Source organism: Entelurus aequoreus, linkage group LG04 (genome assembly GCF_033978785.1).
Source record: "Entelurus aequoreus isolate RoL-2023_Sb linkage group LG04, RoL_Eaeq_v1.1, whole genome shotgun sequence".
In the NCBI taxonomy this organism is placed as follows: domain Eukaryota; kingdom Metazoa; phylum Chordata; class Actinopteri; order Syngnathiformes; family Syngnathidae; genus Entelurus; species Entelurus aequoreus.
This window is the reverse complement of record NC_084734.1, coordinates 89,063,839-89,089,045: the sequence shown is the minus strand read 5'-3', so window position 1 is coordinate 89,089,045 and position 25,207 is coordinate 89,063,839. Positions and strand designations below refer to the sequence as shown.

General features: G+C 40.5%; 3 protein-coding genes across 4 annotated transcripts in view; 2 read left to right on the top strand and 1 right to left on the bottom strand.

The window, feature by feature from the left end:
* hmgxb3 (HMG box domain containing 3) overlaps positions 1-20,858 on the bottom strand; it is a 41,170-nt gene extending 20,312 nt beyond the window's left edge. The window contains exons 1-12 of one of the 2 annotated variants that reach the window (XM_062045950.1): positions 20,705-20,858; positions 9,202-9,354; positions 8,949-9,123; positions 8,218-8,655; positions 8,054-8,137; positions 7,855-7,989; positions 1,058-1,278; positions 869-954; positions 707-787; positions 473-546; positions 303-398; positions 75-215 (exon numbers count right to left, since the gene is read on the bottom strand). In XM_062045950.1, the coding sequence (XP_061901934.1) occupies positions 75-215; positions 303-398; positions 473-546; positions 707-787; positions 869-954; positions 1,058-1,278; positions 7,855-7,989; positions 8,054-8,137; positions 8,218-8,655; positions 8,949-9,123; positions 9,202-9,335 (1,665 nt within the window). In that variant the 5' untranslated portion in view covers positions 9,336-9,354; positions 20,705-20,858. Of the gene's footprint in view, positions 1-74; positions 216-302; positions 399-472; positions 547-706; positions 788-868; positions 955-1,057; positions 1,279-7,854; positions 7,990-8,053; positions 8,138-8,217; positions 8,656-8,948; positions 9,124-9,201; positions 9,355-12,963; positions 13,135-20,704 lie in introns of those variants that run through there. The other variant, XM_062045949.1, reaches the window with a different exon arrangement.
* LOC133649141 (SLC35A4 upstream open reading frame protein) lies at positions 13,219-20,231 on the top strand. Its single transcript, XM_062045952.1, has 3 exons — positions 13,219-13,496; positions 13,770-13,868; positions 20,034-20,231. Exons 1-3 carry the CDS (start codon positions 13,482-13,484, stop codon positions 20,229-20,231), a joined length of 312 nt encoding a protein of 103 aa, XP_061901936.1. The 5' UTR covers positions 13,219-13,481.
* On the top strand, positions 20,302-22,274 carry slc35a4 (solute carrier family 35 member A4). The gene has a single exon (XM_062045951.1). The coding sequence runs from the start codon at positions 20,302-20,304 to the stop codon at positions 21,247-21,249; it is 948 nt and encodes a 315-aa protein (XP_061901935.1). The 3' UTR covers positions 21,250-22,274.
* The last annotated feature ends 2,933 nt before the right edge of the window (positions 22,275-25,207 follow it).

The window sequence follows — 25,207 nt, the reverse complement described above, 5'->3', positions numbered from 1 at the left end:
TGAGTGAAAAAAAATAAGAAAAAGAACACAATGCAACTGGCAAAAAAATCCTTTGAATTTTATGAAATGCTCACCTTGGTTCCTTTGGGGTTCCTCTGGGTCAGGTCACAGCCACATTTGGGGCACAGTAACGGCTTATGTCTGTTTTTGTATATGTAGTCACAGTGCGGGTTCTTACAGCGACCCCTGCCTCTCGCTGTAGAAAGTCCGAGGTCCTTAACAGAGAAAGGCAAAGGTGGGAAAAGATTATTAAAAAAAATAGACAGGTGTAAACATTTTTTTTTTCCTTAAGGTACACTTACAAAATCGTCAACTGTCACCTGACTAAAAGGCAAGATTGATACAATGTTGATTTTCTTATCAGCTACTGAAGGTTGACTTGAAGGGACAAGTGAACCCTATGTAAAAGAAATAATCATTCATTGATAAGGAACATCTGGTATAATCTATTCATATTATTCTTATAGGTTACCTGCTTGGCTGGGACCTCCTGACCAAGTTGTTTTAAGGTTCCAGGTTTGAGACCAGAGAAACTGTGTTGTGGTTCTGTGGTTCAGAACAAAAGCCTCATCACAAAACCACATAATTGACTTAACCATTTGTTTCAATACCTCACTTCCTCTTATTGTTGTCAAGTGAAACCCATTATGACATCATATGAAACAGAAAGTCGACAAGTACCAAAATAGAGCATAATGCAAATTACCTGTAGATGATTTGTTGTTGTTTGGTGTCTGAAACTTTCCACTCACAGATGGAACAGTGATGACCTGGAATAAAGCAGCACCTGGGAGAACACATAGCAACACTAGTGTCACAAAACAATGTGTTTGAAATGCAAGGACAACTGAAGTTTCATTTCTTTCACCTGTTTTACAAAAGGCAGGTAAAATGGGTCTTACAGGCTTCTTCTGCACATTGTCTTGACTTCGGACTGTTATTTCTTTCACGTTCCTATTTAATAACATATCATACATTAGTACAACCCATTTACCATTTACCATAGGATAAAAGGGAATACAGCATTGGAAAGTGACTGCTTATTATGAGCACTCACTGTGTTTTCTCCTGTGACTTGCTGGTGCCCTCTGCTGTCTGGTCAGCTGAAACTGCATCGCTGCGTTGCTTTTTGTGGCCTTCTTTTCTGTTCCTTGTGCGTTTGCTTTTACCGACATTAGCATTCCTCTCCTGTGTTGTGACTTGGCAGCTTGAACCACACTTGGCTTGGGCCACAGCTGACTTGGTGTCTTGGTGACGTTTTGGTTTGCTTTTATTTTCCTGATGTAGAAATGGAGTCACATTTAGGCAACACATACTTCAAATGTAAAGACTACACTTTTAAACACTTCAGTCTGACTCATGGTTTAATGAAATCAGGTCATACCAGGTAAGACTGCTCTATCCCTGGTGGCAATGATGGGAATTAAAAAAGATCTGCCTTTAGTGAGCGCCACCTGCTGGACATGGTGACTCTCCTCATGCATTTGGAGTGTTAATACATTTAAAAGGTGCCCTTGTTATGCAAACTTTACTTCTAAACACTATAACAGTAATATGTGTTCGGTTATAAGCACCAAGTTAGGGAAGAAAAAAAAACTATCATAATTTTTTGCTCCACTTTTGAGAGGAAAGGTGAACTGATGGCCACTTTTGAAGTTTGGGTTTTAATTAGGAAATGAAGGAAAGACCTTCCTCACAGACAAGAGGGCTCAGACCTGCCCCAAGCTGGATGAACCCACACAGGGTATACGCAGTTGGCTTTAAAGGCCTACTGAAATGATTTGTTTTTATTTAAACGGGGATAGCAGATCCATTCAATGTGTCATACTTGATCATTTCGCGATATTGCCATATTTTTGCTGAAAGGATTTAGTAGAGAACATCGACGATAAAGTTCGCAACTTTTGGTCGCTGATAAAAAAAGCCTTGCCTGTACCGGAAGTAGCGTGACGTCACATTTCCCCATTGTTTACACCAGCAGCGAGAGCGATTCGGACCGAGAAAGCGACGATTACCCCATTAATTTGAGCCAGGATGAAAGCTTCGTGGATGAGGAACGTGAGAGTGAAGGACTAGAGTGCAGTGCAGGACGTATCTTTTTTCGCTCTGACCGTAACTTAGGTACAAGCTGTCTCATTGGATTCCACACTCTCTCCTTTTTCTATTGTGTATCACGGATTTGTATTTTAAACCACCTCGGATACTATATCCTCTTGAAAATGAGAGTCGAGCACGCGAAATGGACATTCACAGTGACTTTTATCTCCACGACAATACATCGGCGAAGCACTTTAGCTATGGAGCTAATGTGATAGCATCGGGCTTAACTGCAGATAGAAACAAAAGAAATAAATCCCTGACTGGAAGGATAGACAGAAAATCAACAATACTATTAAACCATGGACATGTAACTACACGGTTAATGCTTTCCAGCTTGGCGAAGCTTAACAATGCTGTTGCTAACGACGCCATTGAAGCTAACTTAGCAAGGGGACCTCACAGAGCTATGCTAAAAACATTAGCTATCCACCTACACCAGCCAGCCCTCATCTGCTCATCAACACCCGTGCTCACCTGCGTTCCAGCGATCGACGGTGTGACGAAGGACTTCACCCGATCACCGATGCGGTCGGCGGCTAGCGTCGGATAGCGCGTCTGCTATCCACCTCAAAGTCGTCCTGTTTGTGTTGCTGCAGCCAGCCGCTAATACACCGATCCCACCTACAACTTTCTTCTTTGCAGTCTTCATTGTTCATTAAACAAATTGCATAAGATTCACCAACACAGATGTCCAGAATACTGTGGAATTATGAGATGAAAACAGAGCTTTTTGTATTGTATTCAATGGCGTCCGAATACTTCCGTTTCAACGTTTGACGTCACGCGCATACGTCATCATACATAGACGTTTTCAACCGGAAGTTTAGCGGGAAATTTAAAATGTCACTTTATAAGTTAACCCGGCCGTATTGGCATGTGTTGCAATGTTAATATTTCATCATTGATATATAAACTATCAGACTGCGTGGTCGCTAGTAGTGGCTTTCAGTAGGCCTTTAAGGAGAAAAAAAAAAGACAATAAATCTATATCTATAACAAGGTTTGTCCATCAATTGTATAAACCTGTGTAACGGAGGCCAGCCAGTGTGGCTGGGCCATGTGTACGTTGGTACACCGCACTCTCTGATAACCTGGAAAGGAGAACTGCACTTTTTTAGAGTTTTGCATATAATTCACTATCCCTATGTAAGACAAGAGCACACATTTTTATTTTTTATGCATTCTAACTTGTAATATATGGCAAGAATGAGGTGGCTAACAATGCAGCTAATGTAAGTACTCAAACGCGCCCATAAAGCCCTCTAAAAAAAAACAACAGCAAGACTCCATTTCATCACATCTTGTGGCCTGAATATTAACCAAGTATATAAACAGAGAAGTTGGTCAACTTTGACATTAAATTTAGACCCAGATATGGCAAGAAACACACAAAAAAATGCTCCTTTGCGGCCACCTTTTTTTTTTGTTGCCTCCGGGTGGATTATGATTAATCTTGATCTTAACGGGAATAAATGAACGTCCAATCAGTCAGCAACCCAATGAGATGTACAGTGAGTGGTTGTTTTATTATGGTCATAGTTCAGTGTTTCCCACACATTCATTTATTTGTGGAGGCCCGCCACAAAAGAATTAAGGCCGCCACAAAAATTTTTTATTTTTTTTAATTTTTTTTTTTTGGTCCTGTCCAGCTTCTCAGGCAAATCATATAGTTGATGTAGATGCCCATATAGGCTGTTCAGATTTACTTGTAGATCAAGATTTTTGGAGCTCTTTGTTCAGTGGATCAGATGTTTGATGAAGCTCTGTGTCTATCTACCACCACTACTGTTTTCTGTTTATTTGTTACTGACTGTGGCAGGACACCTCTGCCTCTGTTTCACTTTATGTTGCTGGTAAATAATATGCTTGTAGTAGTAGGCTAAAGTTAAATTATTTAGTATGCACTAATTAAAGGGGCAGAGCTTTAAGAGACATTTTAGCTTTTATATTTTTATAAGATATATTTTTTGTAAGAACCCCAATTAATAAATATATTTCAGTGAATAAATTATTGTTCAAATCTGTATATAAATATGTACATAAAGTGTTGTAATTATATTGTAAAATGGATGGATGGATGGACGTTTAAAACAAAACTGTTATTATTAATTAGTAAGTATACATTTTTTAGCCTTTTTAGAGAAAATCATATTTGTAGTAAATTATGCAAATTACTCGATGATGTCATGGTGACCACGCCCATAGCCACGCCCACACCGCCACAGGTATCTTGGCAGTTTATGGGAAACACTGTAGTTGTTATATCTTGTTTAGCACTTAGCAATACTGCTGCATGATGCTGAGTGTTCTACTAGAGCTGGATCTGTTAAGCACACAGCTTTGAAAACGTGTAGCTCATCCTCTGTATTAGGGCTGGGCGGTATACTGGTATTGCAGTTAATAGAGGTATTTTTTTTAGAAAGAGGTATATATTTGAGACAATACCGCCATAAAGGTATGTTTTGATGCGCCTTTGTTTCGACCGGTTGCGGCCATCGTAGCTGAGGGAGGGTTTGGTGCGCGAAAAAGGTATGGCACATGTCTGCAGTCGCTTACGCGCCTTGCCAACACTGACCCCCCGCCACATTCACCTTTCGCGCACAGCCCACGTGCCCGCACTGTAGCTCCAAGGGCAGGCAAAATTCCAAAAAAAGTGCAGTTCCCCATTAAAAGCAGTGCAGCATATTGAGTTTTAACAGTTCGGGTTTTTAGCTCGGTAGCTAGCACGCTGCCCTCTCATTGAAGGACCCAAGTTCGAAACAGGGGCTACACCAGTAATGATTACACCTCGGCTGAAAACAAATTTTGCTGGACGTTAAATTGTCCCACAAATGATTGCCAATAAACAACACTATTGCCAGCATTACTGTGGGACCAAATGAAGCATTCATGTAATCAAGGTCAATAACTTAGGTATCGTAAATAAACAAACAAAAATAAAATGGACTCAATCTGTTAGCAAAAATTGCACTTCAATAAATATTGAACTTCTTGAAGTGCTGGTTTTCCCCCAGTTGGAAAAACTAGGTCGGGATGTCTTTTCATGCCATCATGGCATACGTGGTCATTTGTCCGTCCATGTTGATGAACTCATGTTGCTCTTTCGGTTTGAAGAGGAAATAATCCCAGATAGGGACATTTGGTTTTGTAATCATCTTTTTTCCTACTAACTTCTGTTACTTCATTAGCAGCGATTCTCACTAGAGAGTCGCAACAAGCGAGGCGATGTCCGTGCATGTGTTCGCTAAAGGCTGAAATATGCTCTCACGTCATGTCTTGCTCCTCCCCCAACACACCCTCCCACAGACCTTCACGTACACAACCAGCTTCACATCAGCGTTCACTAATGATGACTAAGAAAAACAAAAAGGTGTGAAAACTTCCTACATCCTAAAAGACATTATAAAGCCAATTTCCATCAAAGACGACATTTTAAAAAATTGTAATATGATGCTTTTATTATTATTTTTTTTTCTATTTTCTTTTGTGATCCCTAGCACATGTTTTTATGTTTCTTCTGTTTCCTTGTGATAGTTTTGTTTCAATTTCTAGAGAAAAATTATTCGTATGTACACATTTTGAAACAATAAGACATGTTTACTTGTTTGTTCTGACTGTTTGAATTTTGTGTCTCATATTGTTGTTGAAATAAAAGGCAGAAAAAAAAGAGCTGTGATTGGTCAGCTTGTTACAACACAATTTCGAAGTAGTTTCGAAGCAAATGTGTTCATTAAATGTGACTGTTGAAAAGTTCTAGTTCCACCGCCAACATTAAAGTGATGGTCGCTTCAGATGCCATTGTTTAATACAAGCACTACAGGAGAACGTGTGGAAGAGAACTGCAAGTAGGTCCCGCCTGCGTGTAGCAAAACAAAGATTGAGGATGACTGAGAAGAGGCTCACTCTGTTCATGCAATTCCACTGTCGAATAAACGTGCTCAGGTGCTGAGAGCGATGCAGAGTGAGACCTCTTGTACCCAGTTTGAAAGCAAAATCAAAGAAAAGAATAAGAGTCGTAACAATGTATCTATGACTTAGAAGTTATGGAGTTCTTTTTCAGTTATTGTTTGATTAGTTTACTTAATTTATTAATTAATCGGTCCAGGCCTACAATTGTATTACATTTTTTTTAGACCTTTGACCATCAAATTTAATGTCATTTAATGTCTTTAAAGGCCTACTGAAAGCCACTACTAGCGACCACGCAGTCTGATAGTTTATATATCAATGATGACATCTTAACATTGCAACACATGCCAATACGGCCGGGTTAACTTATAAAGTGACATTTTAAATTTCCCGCTAAACTTCCGGTTGGAAACGTCTATGTATGATGACGTATGCGCGTAACGTCACGACGGCAACGGAAGTATTCGTACCCAATGTGTCACCATACAAACTGCTCTGTTTTCATCGAACAATTCCACAGTATTCTGGACATCTGTGTTGGTGAATCATTTTGCAATTTGTTTAATGAACAATGGAGACTGCAAAGAAGAAAGTTGTAGGTGGGATCGGTGTATTAGCGGCTGGCTGTAGCAACACAACAAGGAGTACTTACTTGGATAGCAGACGCGCTAGCCGATGCTAGCCGCCAACCGCACGGATGATCGGGTGAAGTCCTTCGTCGCGCCGTCGATCGCTGGAACGCAGGTGAGCACGGGTGTTGATGAGCAGATGAGGGCTGGCTGGCGTAGGTGGAGCGCTAATGTTTTTATCATAGCTCTGTGATAGTATATATCTGTATCATGAATCAATTTAAGTGGACCCCGACTTAAACAAGTTGAAAAACTTATTCGGGTGTTACCATTTAGTGGTCAATTGTACGGAATATGTACTTCACTGTGCAACCTACTAATAAAAGTCTCAATCAATCAATCAATCAATCAATCCGGTTACTAAGTTAGCTTCAGCGTTGTTAGCAACAGCATTGTTAAGCTTTGCCAGGCTGAGAATTATTAACCGTGTAGTTACATGTCCATGGTTTAATAGTATTGTTGATCTTCTGTCTATCCTTCCAGTCAGGGATTTATTTATTTTGTTTCTATCTGCATTGGAGCCAGATGCTATCACGTTAGCTCAGTAGCTAAAGAGCTTCACCGATGTATTGTCGTGGAGATAAAAGTCACTGTGAATGTCCATTTCGCGTTCTCGACTCTCATTTTCAAGAGGATATAGTATCCCAGGTGGTTTAAAATACAAATCCGTGATCCACAATAGAAAAAGGAGAGTGTGTGGAATCCAATGAGACCTTGTACCTAAGTTACGGTCAGAGCGAAAAAAGATACACCCTGCACCGCTTCTCTAGTTCTTCACTCTAACGTTCCTCATCCACGAATCTTTCATCCTCGCTCAAATTAATGGGGTAATCGTCGCTTTCTCGGTCCGAATCTCTCTCGCTCCATTGTAAACAACGGGGAATTGTGAGGAATACTAGCTCCTGTGACGTCACGCTACTTCCGGTATAGGCAAGGCTTTTTTTTTTATCAGCGACCAAAAGTAGCGAACTTTATCGTCGTCGTTCTATACTAAATCCTTTCAGCAAAAATATGGCAATATCGCGAAATGATCAAGTATGACACATAGAATGGATCTGCTATCCTAGTGTAAATTAAAAAAAATCATTTCAGTAGGCCTTTAAGGCCTTAATTTTTGCAAAATCCATTTAATGACTATTAATACTTTTGAATGACCCACGGAAACCCTGTAATTGATCGCACATCACAACGTTGCATTAGTATTGACAGTACTCACTGCAGCTATCCATTTCCCGCCAAGGTGGCTCCCACATTCAGGGCATTTAGTTGGCTTGTGGCGGGTGACGTACACGAATGAACAGCTGGGATTCAGACACCTCCCACGACCTCTTCTGGTGTACGTCTTCACCGGCTAGAAAAATGAGCAAATGTTATTATACATGCTCAGTTTGCTGTGGCTGCTGTGAAAACGTTACCATTTTGTATGAAGGCCTAGCATTGGGCTCTTCTTTGGCTCCCATTGAAACCATCATTACAGAGCCCACAGCGTTAAGCCCAAGCTGAAATGAGGTGGGGGAAGACTTCAATTCATCGGTAAACACTGAGAGGTTTGAGTTGGAATGGTGGATGTAAATGTCACCTGATTAGGGACGATGGCTACCATCTGTGTCATCTCCCTTGTCATCACACTGTTAACACCAGGAGCATCTCCTATCTCACTTCCTTTTATCCCAACACTGTCAGCCTCAACAGAGCTCTGTGAGAAAGAAACATCTGTAGCCGCCCCGGACACCGACATGATGGATGATGAGGGGGATGCTGGTAACGTGTCTTCTGTGTGCTTCCCAAGGTTATCCAGGGCAGTGAACCTCTGAGAAACCTCCACCTTGCAGGCCAAGCCAAGCATTTGGGCCTTTTTGGGATCTTGCGTCAAAGAGGGCACACCTTCCTCAGCCGGAGGATCTAAAGGTTCTGCCTGAGAACCTCCTGCCTGGTGATCTTTGGCCAGGATGAAGTAACTAGCCCTCGGGCGGATTTTACGGAAGCCTGGAAGGTCTTTGGATGGGCTGTGGGTTAACTGCAAATTGCAATAGCAATTTTGGAAAAACAAAAACACAATTAGACTTTTTCTCTAAATCGTGGAGCTTTAATCCCACCTATCGACAAGACAAAATAAAAAATTATTGATTTTTTGGTCAACAATTATTCGTTGACTAAAATGTCAAATAATATAGTCATTGTCTCAGTCAACGTGCATTTGTTTTTATTCGGCATCATCTCATTTTAGTCAGGGGAAAATAGGCTGTTGGCGATCACCAAGACAAACAACACTGCTATACACACAAAAAATATAAAATGTGTTTTCCTTACTGTATCAATTCCCTCCTTCTCCAACTTGGCCTTTTCCAGATAGAAGCCTTTCTCTGCCACGCTAAGCCTTTTCCAGTTCTCACTGATTCGCTTGTTGATCTCAGACTGCGGCTGGTTTGGCATCTCCTGTTGCATGATTTGATGAACATCGAAGTAGTAAAGCAGGTAGGCCGACCTGTGGGACGGAGAGTCCATGTTAACACTCATCATGGAGGGGATAGGGTTGTGTGGACATTAGAGATGTGGGCGTTACCTCGGCTTCTTCGGTTTCACCTCACTTTCATCCTTATTTTTACGCTTTCTTTTCATGGAGGAAGTCGCTTGTATGTACGAGCTCTCCACCTCCTCTGTCAACTTCACTACCTCATAGACCTCCACCTTCTCCATGATGGCCCAGGATCTAATACTAAATTGAAAAAAAAATGTTTTAATTCAGTTGAATTTTTTTTGATGGACAAAGCCATGTTTGGAAACAGTATAATTAGAGCAGTGTTTCTCAACCACTGTGCCGCGGCACACTTGTGTACCGTGAGATATTGTCTGGTGTGTCGTGGGAGATTATGTCATTTCACCTAATTGGATTAAAAATATTTTTTGCAAATCAGTAATTATAATCCGCAAATGTGCCGTTGTTGAGTGTATGAGCTGTCTAGAGATCGGCAGAGTAACAGTGTAATACTCTTCCATATCAATAGGTGGCAGCAGGTAGCTAATTGCTTTGTAGATGTCGGGAACATGGTTTGTCGTGATCACAATTTGCAGGCGACAGCGGGAGGCAGAGTGCAGGTAAAAAGGTGTCTAATGCTTAAACCAAAAATAAACAAAAGGCAAGTGCCACTAAGAAAAGGCACTTGCTTAGGGATGGCTATGCAAAATTAAGCTAAAACTGAACTGGCTGCAAAGGAAACAAAAACAGAATGCTGGACGACAGCAAAGACTTACAGCGTGTGGAGCAGCAGACGGCGTCCACAAATTACATCCGTACATGACATGACAATCAACAACAAAATAGGAGCGCAAGACAAGAATTAAAATAAAACACACAGAAAAACACCAAAAAACTCCATATAAGTCAGGGCGTGATGTGACAGGTCGTGACAGTACACCTACTTTGAGACAAGACCTACAGTAATGCCTGGTTGTTATGGTTTGAATTCATATCCAACAATTGCGAGAACGACTTTTTACCGTCAATATCGGCTACTGAGTTTCATTTTTTTAAATGTTTTCTGCTGGTGGTGTGCCTCAAGATTTTGCAAATGAAAAAAATGTGCCTTGGCACAGAAAAGGTTGAAAAACACTGAATTAGAGGATAAAACGTAATGAATAACACACACGTATTATGATGTGATGCAAAGTGAACAAACCCATTTAAATGGAAATGTAAACATACAACACACATCTTAGAAGATAATGTAGGCCCGTGTATACAAAGCTAGTAACCCAGAAGAGATAACACTGCGTCGGTGATTACAAAATAATATAGAATATCGGCCAACAGGAGAAGTAAATAAATGAGGTATTGACTATATCAAAACGCCGGCACATCCCTGTTTTAAAAGTAGCGTCTATTCGGGCTCCAGTGCTCTGGAATGCCCTACCGGTAACAGCTAGAGATGCTACCTCAGTAGAAGCATTTCAGTCCCATCTTAAAGTGAAGTGTACTTATATAGTGCTTTTCTCTAGTGAATCAAAGCGCTTTTTACATAGTGAAACCCAATATCTAAGTTACATTTAAACCAGTGTGGGTGGCACTGGGAGCAGGTGGGTAAAGTGTCTTGCCCAAGGACACAACGGCAGTGATTAGGATGGCGGAAGCGGGGATTGAACCTGCAACCGTCAAGTTGCTGGCACAGCCACTCTACCAACCGAGCTACACTGCCCCAAACTCAGTTGTATACGCTAGCCTTTAAATAGACCCCTCTTTTAGACCAGTTGATCTGCCGTCTCTTTTCTGCGCAGGAGGGGGGGGGGGGGGGGGGGGCACAGACTAGGTGACCACAGATGACGCGCTTGCTGTTCAAAGTCGGGACCCGGGGTGGACCACTCATCTGTGCATCAGTTGATGACGTCTCTGCACTGCTGACTTGTCTCCACTCAAGATGATCCCCTGCTGGCCCCACAATGGACTGGACTCTCACACTATTATGTTAGATCCACTATGGACTGGACTCTCACACTATTATGTTAGATCCACTATGGACTGGACTCTCACTATTATGTTAGATCAACTATGGACTGGACTCTCACTATTATGTTAGATCCACTATGGACTGGACTCTCACTATTATGTTAGATCCACTATGGACTGGACTCTCACACTATTATGTTAGATCCACTATGGACTGGACTCTCACACTATTATGTTAGATCCACTATGGACTGGACTCTCACTATTATGTTAGATCAACTATGGACTGGACTCTCACTATTATGTTAGATCCACTATGGACTGGTATCTCACTATTATGTTAGATCCACTATGGACTGGACTCTCACTATTATGTTAGATCCACTATTGACTAGACTCTCACTATTATGTTAGATCCACTATGGACTGGACTTCCACTATTATGTTAGATCCACTATGGACTGGACTCTCACTATTATGTAAGATCAACTATGGACGGGACTCTCACTATTATGTTAGATCCACTATAGACTAGACTCTCACTATTATGTTAGATCCACTATGGACTGGACTCTCACACTATTATGTTAGATCCACTATGGACTGGACTCTCACTATTATGTTAGATCAACTATGGACTGGACTCTCACTATTATGTTTGATCCACTATGGACTGGACTCTCACACTATTATGTTAGATCCACTATGGACTGGACTCTCACTATTATGTTAGATCCACTATGGACTGGACTCTCACACTATTATGTTAGATCCACTATGGACTGGACTCTCACTATTATGTTAGATCAACTATGGACTGGACTCTCACTATTATGTTAGATCCACTATGGACTGGTATCTCACTATTATGTTAGATCCACTATGGACTGGACTCTCACTATTATGTTAGATCCACTATTGACTAGACTCTCACTATTATGTTAGATCCACTATGGACTGGACTTCCACTATTATGTTAGATCCACTATGGACTGGACTCTCACTATTATGTAAGATCAACTATGGACGGGACTCTCACTATTATGTTAGATCCACTATAGACTAGACTCTCACTATTATGTTAGATCCACTATGGACTGGACTCTCACTATTATGTAAGATCAACTATGGACGGGACTCTCACTATTATGTTAGATCCACTATGGACTGGACTCTCACTATTATGTAAGATCAACTATGGACGGGACTCTCACTATTATGTTAGATCCACTATGGACTGGACTTCCACTATTATGTTAGATCCACTATGGACTGGACTCTCACTATGTTAGATCCACTATGGACTGGACTGTCACTATTATGTTAGATCCACTATGGACTGGACTCCCACTATTATGTTAGATCCACTATGGACTGGACTCTCACTATTATGTTAGATCCACTATGGACTGGACTCTCACTATTATGTTAGATCCACTATGGACTGGACTCTCACAATATTATGCTAGATCCACTCGACGTCCATTGCACTGGTCGCCCGGGGTATGGGGGGTCCCCACATCTGCGGTCCACTCCAAGGTTTCTTATTGTCATCCCATTGGTTTGAGTTTTTCCTTGCCCTGATGTGGGATCTAAGCCGAGGATGTCGTTGTGGCTTGTGCAGCCCTTTGAGACACTCGTGATTTAGGGCTATATAAATAAACTTTGATGGTAGAAAATGGATGGATGATTGATTGATCTTTGAAGATAATGTAGGCCTGTGCATAAAAAGCTAGTAACCCAGAAGAGAGATAACACTGATGACAATACCAGGAGAAGTAAATAAAGGAGGCATGTTATAAAAGTAGCGTTAATGGCCTGTCTTCATACTGCCTGCACTCCAACATTATTGTCCAATGAAATGGCTTCTTGTTGAAGTCTTACCTTATACGGTCCAAAGCGCTTCAAGGTACGAAGGAAGAAGGACGTCAAACGCGCCGAAAAGGCTGTACATGATAAACGTACGCTCAATATTAAAATATTACAACCGGTATCATTAAAGTGAGACATTTATGAAGGATAAATGTCTGCAATGTAAGCTTCGTTCGCCGTCGACTGCCCCCCCCCCCCAAAATAAAACATGGCGACATGTTGCTAAGGTTCTAAGCCAATCACAGGCACGGATATGGAAGCGCGGACCAATCAGGAAGGACGTTTTTGACACGTGAAGGTGACACTTGCGTTCCGGAGACACTCCAAATATGTCATGCAACTGTCACATTTGCGCATTATTTGCATCTGGAATGTCGAAGTAGGCGAAGAAGGTTCTGTTTATATTTGATGGTTGTCTTTAAAGGCACTGCAGTGAACATAGTTGTAGCCTGCGAAGAACTAAGACCGGACTAATCAAAAGGCACAGAATAGGCTAGTTAATCGAACTGTGATCGACTCGATGAGAAAAGATGGCGGATGGCAAGGTGAGTGAGGCGCTGCGTTCTGTGGCATTAATTCATCTTCTTGAACTGGTCCATAATTATTATAACAAGGAAGGAGGTAAGGGAGACGTTATCTGCCAACTTGCTTTGAAATCACTCATTTTAATGATGATTTAACTCCGTCTTCAGTGACCTTAAACTTTTACTAAATTATATTTATTTGTGCACTAATTCATTTTTGCATTAACAAATCTGAATAATTAGTTTAACGCAGTGCCTAGCTTTACGGTGAAAGACATTTTTTACATTTTTTAGGACCCCCTGAAACAGTTGAAAGACCTGACTCAGCTCAAAAATCAACTGGCAGAAATTCAGAAGCGAGTCGAGAACGAAATTTCCGCAGGAGTTCCTCAGGTAAGTTATTATTCATTACTAGAACATTAGTTTCCAAACTTGTTTCACTAAGTATTAAAACGTGGCTGTCCAAGTACCACCATAAACATCAACATCAGATTACAGTATGTAGGCCTAAGTAACCATTAAAAATCAATCAATCAATGTTTACTCATATAGCCCTAAATCACGAGTGTCTCAAAGGGCTGCACAAGCCACAACGACATCCTCGGCTCAGATCCCACATCAGGGCAAGGAAAAACTCAACCCAATGGGATGACAATGAGAAACCTTGAAGGGGACCGCAAATGTGGGGACCCCCACCCCCTGGGCGACCGGTGCAATGGACGTCGAGTGGATCGAGCATAATATTGTGAGAGTCCAGTCCATAGTGGATCTAACATAATAGTGTGAGAGTCCAGTCCATTGTGGATCTAACATAGTAGTGTGAGAGTCCAGTCCATTGTGGATCTAACATAGTAGTGTGAGAGTCCAGTCCATAGTGAATCTAACATAATATTGAGAGAGTCCAGTCCATAGTGGATCTAACAATATTGTGAGAGTCCAGTCCATAGTGGATCTAACATAATAGTGAGAGTCCAGTTCATAGTGGATCTAACATAATAGTGTGAGAGTTCAGTCCATAGTGGATCTAACATAATAGTGTGAGAGTCCAGTCCATAGTGGATCTAACATAATAGTGAGAGTCCAGTCCATAGTGGATCTAACATAATAGTGTGAGAGTTCAGTCCATAGTGGATCTAACATAATAGTGTGAGAGTCCAGTTCATAGTGGATCTAACATAATAGTGTGAGAGTTCAGTCCATAGTGGATCTAACATAATAGTGTGAGAGTCCAGTCCATAGTGGATCTAACATAATAGTGTGAGAGTACAGTCCATAGTGGATCTAACATAGTAGTGTGAGAGTCCAGTCCATAGTGAATCTAACATAATATTGAGAGAGTCCAGTCCATAGTGGATCTAACAATATTGTGAGAGTCCAGTCCATAGTGGATCTAACATAATAGTGAGAGTCCAGTTCATAGTGGATCTAACATAATAGTGTGAGAGTTCAGTCCATAGTGGATCTAACATAATAGTGTGAGAGTCCAGTCCATAGTGAATCTAACATAATATTGAGAGAGTCCAGTTCATAGTGGATCTAACATAATAGTGTGAGAGTTCAGTCCATAGTGGATCTAACATAATAGTGTGAGAGTCCAGTCCATAGTGGATCTAACATAATAGTGTGAGAGTCCAGTCCATAGTGGATCTAACATAATAGTGTGAGAGTCCAGTTCATAGTGGATCTAACATAATAGTGTGAGAGTTCAGTCCATAGTGGATCTAACATAATAGTGTGAGAGTCCAGTCCATAGTGGATCTAACATAATAGTGTGAGAGTCCAGTTCATAGTGGATCTAACATAATAGTGTGAGAGTTCAGTCCATAGTGGATCTAACATAATAGTGTGAGAGTCCAGTCCATAGTGGATCTAACATAATAGTGTGAGAGTCCAGTCCATAGTGGGGCCAGCAGGAGATCATCTTGAGTGGAGACAGGTCAGCAGCGCAGAGACGTCCCCAACTGATGCACAGACGAGTGGTCCACCCTGGGTCCCGACTTTGGACAGCTAGCTCCTCATCTGTGGGCACCGAATCTGTGCCCCCCCCCTCTCCACGAAGGAAAGGGGGGCTCAGCAGAAAAGAAACGGTAGATCAACTGGTCTCAAAGGGGGGGTCTATTTAAAGGCTAGAGTATACAAATGAGTTTTAAGATGGGACTTAAATGCTTCTAAGACAAGGTAGAGGTTTTATTTAACAAGTATATTCCATATTTTGGCCACTGTAACATTACACACAGTTTGAACAGTAACCCTGTGTTTGAATATGGGAAAGTGAAATTTGAATCAAGTATTTTGTCAGCTAGTGTTTGAGAATCTCTGGACTATAACACAGGGAGTGGATGGTTTGGAACATGACTTTAATCATCATTATCATATGGGCGCACGCAATTTCGAGCGACTTCCAGTATCCCATAAACAGCGGTAACCTTCAGGACAGTTAGTAATACTGTTTACATTTTTGATTACCGAAAAAGCGTCATTTAATGCATTTTAGGCAACACTGCTTACTTCCAGGAAATGGCGTCTTAGCAGCGCTGGCACTTGCGTCGTTCAGCTTGAAATAACATGGCGGAACACACCTATACGGACTGTGCTACAGAGATTTACCCTCGGGGTAAAGAAAGCGGAGCATTTGGTTTAACTTCCGTTTCTTTTGCTTAATTTCCGTGGAGTCTCGGCGTGCGTTTAAGAGCGCACCGTTGTTTTGAAGATGGCGACAGGTGTGGACAATATTGGAGACGCATCTGTTCCCCACTAAATGTAAACAGCGAAGGACAAAACGTTTTGATTTATTCATTTTCTCAATACAGCGTCCATCAGCTGCTGAGACTGAGAGTTAATGAGGTGAGCAAACATGCAGCAGGCGATGTGTCGGAAAACGTTGCCTCAACTTGTTTATAAAGTCTTTAGTTTGTTTACTGGGATGCTAACTTGTCCTTTATTTAACTGCAAACTGTATCAGTGTTCAAATAACATCAATACAAGCTATAACGTTTTGTCATCGAATTGAACGCCGGCTGTGAAGATTCTGTATTCGATGTGAGAGGTATCACTCCTTTTTATTTTTGTTGGCCAACAAAACTACGAACACTATTTTTATTTATATGGACAAAGAGTGCATTTACGTCTTATGGCCATCAGGTGCCCCCTTGCAAAATTCTTACATTTGTTTTTATTTGTTTATCTCTTATGTCCATAAAGTGCTATCTTGCACAATTTTCAAATGTATTGTATTCATACAGTACAGGCCAAAAGTTTGGATACACCTTCTCATTCAATGCGTTTTCTTTATTTTCATGACTACCGTATTTTTCGGACTATAAGTCGCAGTTTTTTTCATAGTTTGGCCGGGGGTGCGACTTATACTCAGGAGCGACTTACGTGTGAAATTATTAACATATTAGCGTAAAATATCAAATAATATTATTGATGTCATTGACGTAAGAGACTAGACGTATAAGATTTCATGGGATTTAGCGATTAGGAGTGACAGATTGTTTGGTAAACGTATAGCATGTTCTATATGTTATAGTTATTTGAATGACTCTTATCATAATATGTTACGTTAACATAGCAGTTGGTTATTTATGCCTCATATAACGTACACTTATTCAGCCTGTTGTTCACTATTCTTTAGACATTTTAAATTGCCTTTCAAATGTCTATTCTTGGTGTTGGCTTTTATCAAATAATTCTCCCCAAAAAATGCGATTTATACTCCAGTGCGACTTATATATGTTTTTTTCCTTCTTTATTATGCATTTTCGGCCGGTGCGACTTATACTCCGGATAGGGTTGGCCGCCGATATTTGCCAAAAAATGCGTATCGGCAAGGCATGGGAAAATGCCGATCCAGATCCAGTTTTTTAAGAAATTCCGGTCCGTGTTTTCCAACGCACCGATTTAAATAATACATTCCACTTTTCTGCTGCTCCCTTATTTCCGTTCCGCATTTTCCAGCACACCTTCAACTAGAGATATTATTGGCCGATAAATGCGTTAAAATGTAATATCGGAAATTATCGGTATCGTTTTTTTTATTATCAGTATCGTTTTTTTTTTGTTTTGTTTTTTTTTACACTCATTTACACTCATTCACACAAAAGGGTTGTTTCTTTCTGTTATTAATATTCTGGTTCCTACATTATATATCAATATATATCAATACAGTCTGCAAGGGATACAGTCCGTAAGCACACATGATTGTGCGTGCTGCTCCACTAATAGTACTAACCTTTAACAGTTCATTTTACTAGTTTTCATTAATTACTAGTTTCAATGTAACTGTTTTTATATTGTTTTACTTTCTTTTTTATTCAAGAAAATGTTTTTAATTTATTTATCTTATTTTTTTTTTAAAGTACCTTATCTTCACCATACCTGGTTGTCCAAATTAGGCATAATAATGTGTTAATTCCACGACTGTATATATCGGTTGATATCGGTATCGGTAATTAAAGAGTTGGACAATATCGGAATATCGGATATCGGCCAAAAGCCATTATCGGACATCCCTACCTTCAACACATCCACAGGTCTGTGTCCGAACCGTCCTAATCGGAAGCGGATGCCGGTTCATGGTTCCGAAAGGCGAGCGGAAGTTACCGGTAAAAATGTCAGCTGTGTGGGATTATTTTACCCTACAAAGCGAAAAAGATGAAGAGGTGGAGTGCAAAACATGCCACAATAAAGTCAGGCGTGGTGGTAAAGTTGTAAGACATTTTAATACAACAAATCTGATCAAGCATTTAGCGAAATACCACCGTAAAGAATATGAAACATTTCTAAAGAAAACTGACGAAAAGAAAAAAAAAGGTCCTACCCAACTAAGTGACAGAAACGTTGGCGAAGCGTGACATACTGCAGCTGAACAGTGCTAAAGTCCAGGGGATAACTAGAGTCATTGCAGAGGAAATAATTCTGGATGATGAGCCGTTATCTCTCGTGAGTAAAGTGGGCTTTCCATGCTCGTCTTTGTTAGAAAGAATCTCCCCATTATGCTCGGACTGCAGTCGGGGGACATTTTATCATTTTATCCCACTCAGGTTGATTGTGTGTTTTGCTTTTTTTTAACAATGTTTACAGCATTATTTGCACTTTATACTGTTCAATGATGCCATTTCTGTTTGTCATGTATAATTTTGTCTATTTTGTGTTTATCCTTGAATAAACAGGTCAGTTTCTTGTTACCAACCATTGTGTATTATTCAAACTCACCTAATTGAGCTGGCTAGTTGTTATCAAGAGTACTAAAACCCTTTTCAACATGAATCTGACAACTAAGTAGGCTAAAAAACTTTAAACTTTAATACATGCTTGGATAGGCCAGTATCGGTATCGGATCGGAAGTGCAAAAACAACATCGGTATCGGATCGGAAGTGCAAAACCCTGGATCGGGACATCCCTAACTCCGGAGCGACTTATACGCCAAAAAATACGGTATTTACATTGTAGATTCAGTGTTTCCTATAGACTGCCAAGATACCTGTGGCGGTGGGGGCGTGGTCACCATGACATCATCGAGTAATTTGCATAATTTACTACAATGATTTGATTTTCTCTAAAAAGGCTAAAAAAATGTATGCTTACTAATTAATAACAGTTTTGTTTTAAACGTCCATCCATCCATCCATTTTACAATATAATTACAACACTTTATGTACATATTTATATACAGATTTGAACAATAAGTTATTCACTGAAATATATTTATTAATTGTGGTTCTTACAAAAAATATATCTTATAAAATATAAAAGCTAAAATGTCTCAAAGCTCTGCCCCTTTAATTAGTGCATACTAAATAATTTAACTTAAGCTTACTACTGCAAGCATATTATTTACCAGCAACATAAAGGGAAACAGAGGCAGAGGTGTCCTGCCACAGTCAGTAACAAATAAACAGAAAACAGTAGTGGTGGTAGATAGACACACAGCTTCATCAAACATCTGATCCACTGAACAAAGAGCTTCAAAAATCTTGATCCTACACTTCTCTTTTGTAAAGTAAATCTGAACAGCCTATATGGGCATCTACATCAACTATATGATTTGCCTGAGAAGCTGGACAGGACAAAAAAAAATAAAAATAAATGTTTTTTTAATTAATTAATTAATTTATTTTATTTGTGGCGGACGTAATTCTTTCGTGGCGGGCCGCCACAAATAAATGAATGTGTGGGAAACCCTGAGATTGTCACTGAAGGCATCAAAACTATGAATGAACACATGTGGAGTTATGTACTTAACAAAAAAAGGTGAAAGAACTGAAAACATGTTTTATATTCTAGTTTCTTCAAAATAGCCACCCTTTGCTCTGATTACTGCTTTGCACACTCTTGGCATTCTCTCGATGAGCTTCAGAGGTAGTCACCTAAAATGGTTTTCACTTCACAGGTGTGCTTGAAGTCGAAGTAGTTTGAAATTGCGTGCGCCTATAAAAGTATGTTGGTGTAAAACCGCTCATTTATCAATTATGAATGTTCAAGCGTTGAAGATCTAATCTGAGTATGTTTTTATTTTGTTAAGTGTTGATGTATTGAATTCCTCTCGCTCGCAGGGGGGCTCGCTGTTTGGGGCGCCGTTCCTGAAGGGCTTCCTGGCTGGTTACGTGGCGGCCAAGCTGCGCTCCTCCGCCATCGTGGGCGTGCTGCTGGGCACCATCACTGGCATGTACGCGGCGCAGAACTACCAAGTGCCCAATATTGAAAGGACGGTGAAAGAGTTGCTTAGCAACCTGACAAAAGGGCCAAAGTAGAGCCACTGACTGGACTCAAACAAGAAAGACTTCCTGCCTGCCATGTTTTTGCTTCTCTAATTTGGTGATAATGATTGTGATCCGGAGTGAGAGGGCGAGGCACAGGAGACGGTGGCTCACGAGGCTCCAATGGGGGGCCCTCTTGTGCGTGATGGTATTCATCTACGGCTCTCACGCGCCTCTCATCGCTCTGAGCAAAGTGGACCAGCGCGTGCCCTTTGACCCCTCCTCTTGCGTGGTCATGATCGAGCTGACCAAGCTGCTCGTCTCGTTCGCCGCTTTCGCCGCAACCGACGGTGCGTCCGCCTCGCTTGCCCGTCCCTCCCCGGCCCTGGCGGCCCCGTACGCCGTCCCCGCCGCGCTGTACGCCCTCAACAACAACCTGGTGGTCCTCATGCAGGCCTACATGGATCCCAGCTCCTTCCAGGTCCTCAGCAACCTTAAAATCGCCGCCACGGCTCTGCTTTACTCACTGTGTCTCGGCAGGAGGCTGCGCCGGGGTCAGTGGTTCAGTCTGGGGCTCCTGATGGCGGCGGGAGCGTGCCACAGCTACAGCAGCCTGGCTCCAGCGGAGGGGGCGGCGGCCAGGCTTTACATCACCGCATGGGGGCTCTTCCTCATGTCGGTGTACTGCTGCGTCTCTGGGCTGGCGGCTGTTTACACAGAAAGGACGCTGAAGAGCCAAAATCTTCCACTCAGCCAACAGAACCTCTACCTCTATGCGTTTGGTGTGCTCATCAACGGGATGTCGTCCCTCTCCGCCCTGGCGAGCGACAAGAGCTTCCTAGAAGGATACTCCTGGCCCGTTTGGGCCATCATTGCAGGGCAGGCGGCGAACGGCCTCCTGATGTCCGTGGTGCTGAAGCACGGCAGCGGCATCACGCGACTATTCGTCATCTCCTGTTCCATGCTGGTCAATGCCTTGTTGTCCTGGACCTTCTTAGGGCTGCAGCTCACCTTCTTCTTCCTTCTGCCCGTTTCCATGGTCGGCCTGGCAGCTTACCTTTACTACACATAGCTGAACCTCCAATCCCTGCTGAAATGTGTGACTATGTCTGCCTTTTCATCCTGCACTAATGTGAACGTGACTTTTGAACTCACTGGCCACTTAATTAGGTACGCCTGTACAATCTTTGCATCATCGTTTCCACTTTACTTTAGATCAGGCTTAGGCGGGCAAATTTAGAGGAAAAAAATGTGTCTGGGGGGTCGGTATACTTATTTTTAGGAACACTAATACAAAACTTGACAATAATGTCTGATCGAATGCTAAAAACGTTATGACAGACCACCTTAAACAGAATGGAATGAAAAAATGTCTAACTGAATGAGACCCAGAATGTACATGAAAATAAAGAATGTGGGATAATATTAACTATATACGGTAAAACACTGAATATTGACAACATATGAACATCACACCCGCTCTCCATCCACAATCAAGCGAAACGCAACAAAATTGCAAAATATAAACACGAATGGTTTAAAAAAAACCCACAGACAATCTGATATCACTAAGCTTTAGAACTTTGTTGTCAAAATCTCCTTCCGCGTCTGTCCCTGACTCCCACATTTCAGGCTCTGGAAACACTCTGTGGAAACACTCCCCACCCACACTGCTTGGTGTCTGGTCTGAGCTGCTGTGACTTATAGAGTACCATAGTAACCAATTAGATTACCATAATAACTAATTAGATGACCATAGTAACTAGTATATCATGCAAAATGCCACCATTTAAATACTTTGTATAGTTTAAGACTTGCGGTCATTTTAAAAAATCCCTGCACATCATAATGGCAGCTACACTTTCCATCTTAAAGGTCTAAAAACATTATTTGGGAATGTCCGGCAGGCCAGATAGAAAAGCTCAACGGGCCGCATTAATTTACCCAGCTCTGTTTTAGATTGACAAACATTTATTCGGTCAATATGTTTAATATTTAGGTGTAGCAGTGCTATAATGTGCCTCTCCTGCAGCTAAACACCACAATAACAGGAACAACCACTGCAATAGACTTTATAAAGGAAGCATATTTGTAACAGCTCTTGTGTTGGATGTCATTATATCGTGCAGGTGCACCTACAGAAGTGTCTAGTCAGCGCTATTTTCCTTGTTGCATCATTGACAATATTATGACGTTCAAAGTCTTTTTTTAAACAATAATACAAATGAATAATATCTGTTCTTAAGAGTGTTGTTTTTTGAATAAAGGATTTGCTGTTCCAAAATTAATTATAAGAGCAATTGAATAAATAACATACAGTAGGGGTGTCCAAATATGAGACACATTTTGTGAATATTTATGTATTGAAAGACAAACTTTAATGTTATTACAATTGCTGTCAACTTGCCAGGTTTTTTTTTTTTTTCTATTTTCAAATTTACGCTGGGTTTGAATTTGTTTTCTACAATATGCAAATATAAGCAAGCTTCAAAAAGCTGAACTATACTTTTGGACACCCATTTTAGATCACTTCATGAATTAAATGTGAAATATTATTTTTGGTCCAATTAAATTGTGAACTATCTTAATTACATTGAAACTTTACTTAGTTTTAATGAACAATACATTTAAATATGTATATAATTAAACATTTGTTAATAGTATTAATATAGTTTTATTTATACAGTATATATATGTGTTCAGTATATATAAATATATATACATTTAAGTATATAGTTAAACATGTGTTAATAGTATTGATGTAGATATATTCATACAGTATATATATGTATATATATACAGTGCCCTCCAAAAGTATTGGAACAGTGAGTCCAATTTGTTTATTTTTGTTGTAGACTGAAAACATTTGGGTTTGACATCAAAAGATGAAAATGGGACAAGAGATCAACATTTCAGCTTTTATTTCCAGGTATTTACATCTGGATCTGATACACAACTTAGAAGATAGCACATTTTGTTTGAAACTACCCATTTTTCATCAGAGCAAAAGTATTGGAACATGTGACTGACAAGTGTGTTTTGTTGCCCAGATGTCTCCCAATGACATTGATTATTCAAACAATAAATAGCACTGAATGTCTGAGCGCAGTTTCAGATTGGGTAGGATAGGTTTTGCCTGTGCAGACTGCATTTAGAGGTAGAACCAACATGAAAACCAGAGAGCTGTCTATGGGTGAAAAAGAAGCAATTGTGAATGTGAGAGAAGATGGACAATCAATCAGAGCCATTGCACAAACATTGGCCATAGCCAGTACAACCATTTGGAATGTCCTGAAGAAGAAAAAACCCACTGGTGTACTAAGCAACAGACGTCGAACAGGTAGACCAAGGAAAACATCAGGAGTTGATGACAGAAACATTGTGAGAGCTATAAAGAAAGACCCTAACACAACCGTTCGTGACATCAGCAACAACCTCCGGAGGGCAGGAGTGAAGGTATCACAATCTACTGTTCGCAGAAGACTTCATGAACAGAAGTACAGAGGCTACACCAGAAGATGCAAACCACTCATTAGAAAGAAGAATAGGAAGGCCAGGCTGGAATTTGCCAAAAGGTACAGAGATGAGCCTCAAAAAATTCTGGGAAAAAGTTTTATGGACTGATGAGACAAAGATTAACTTCTTCCAAAGTGATGGAAAGGCGAAAGTTTGGAGAAAGAAAGGATCTGCTCGTGATCCCAAACATACAAGCTCATCTGTGAAACACGGCGGAGGTAATGTCATGGCTTGGGCTTGCATGGCTTCTTCTGGGACGGGCTCTTTCATCTTCATTGATGATGTAACACATGAAGGCAGCAGCAAAATTAACTCAGAAGTCTACAGAAACATTTTGTCTGCTAATTTAAAGAAAGATGCAACCAAACTGATTGGGAGATCCTTTGTCATGCAGCAAGATAACAACCCAAAACACACTGCCAAAACAACAAAGTAGTTCATCGTGGGCAAGAAGTGGAAGGTTTTAGACTGGCCAAGTCAGTCTCCAGACTTAAACCCAATAGAGCATGCATTTTACCTGCTGAAGAGGAGACTGAAGGGAGTAACCCCCCAAAACAAACAACAACTGAAAGAGGCTGCGGTGAAAGCCTGGAAAAGCATCACAAAAGAAGAATGCAACAGTTTGGTGATGTCATCAATGGCTCACGGGCTTGATGCAGTTATTGAAAGCAAAGGATTTGCAACTAATTATTAAGTCTTATTCACTTTAATCTATTTTAAGTTTATATGTTCCAATACTTTTGCTCACCTAAAAATGTTGTGTTCCATTACAATTAATGCTATCTTCTAAGTTGTGTATCAGATCCAGATGCAAATACCTGGAAATAAAAGCTGAAATGTTGATCTCTTGTCTCATATTCATCTTTTGATGCTAAACCCAAATGTTTTTAGTCTACAACAAAAATAAAGGAATTGGCCTCACTGTTCCAATACTTTTGGAGGGCACTGTATATTCAGTATACATATTTATAAATATATATTGAATGTATTCGTTAAAAATTAGTACATTTTTCTATGTAATTTATACATCTAAATATATAAGCATAGATTACATATATACACAGTATATATTTACATATATACACACACACATATACATATATATATATATATATATGTATACATATGTATATACTACCGTTAAAAAGTTTGGGGTCACATGTAAATGTCCTTATTTTTGAAGGAAAAGCACTGTACTTTTCAATGAAGATAACTTTAAACTAGTCTTAACTGTAAAGAAATACACTCTATACATTGCTAATGTGGTAAATGACTATTCTAGCTGCAAATGTCTGGTTTTTGGTGCAATATCTACATAGGTGTATAGAGGCCCATTTCCAGCAACTATCACTCCAGTGTTCTAATGGTACAATGTGTTTGCTCATTGGCTCAGAAGGCTAATTGATGATTAGAAAACCCTTGTGCAATCATGTTCACACATCTGAAAACACTTTAGCTCGTTACAGAAGCTACAAAACTGACCTTCCTTTGAGCAGATAGACTTTCTGGAGCAT

What these genes read in the sequence shown, in the direction of transcription:
- LOC133649141 (XM_062045952.1), top strand. An exon ending in TTTCCGCAGGAGTTCCTCAG is followed by an intron (nt 13,869 to 20,033) that starts GTAAGTTATTAT and finishes TCTCGCTCGCAG; the next exon opens with GGGGGCTCGCTGTTTGGGGC.
- slc35a4 (XM_062045951.1), top strand. Translation starts at nt 20,302, where the DNA reads ATGATTGTGATCCGGAGTGAGAGGGCGAGGCACAGGAGACGGTGGCTC.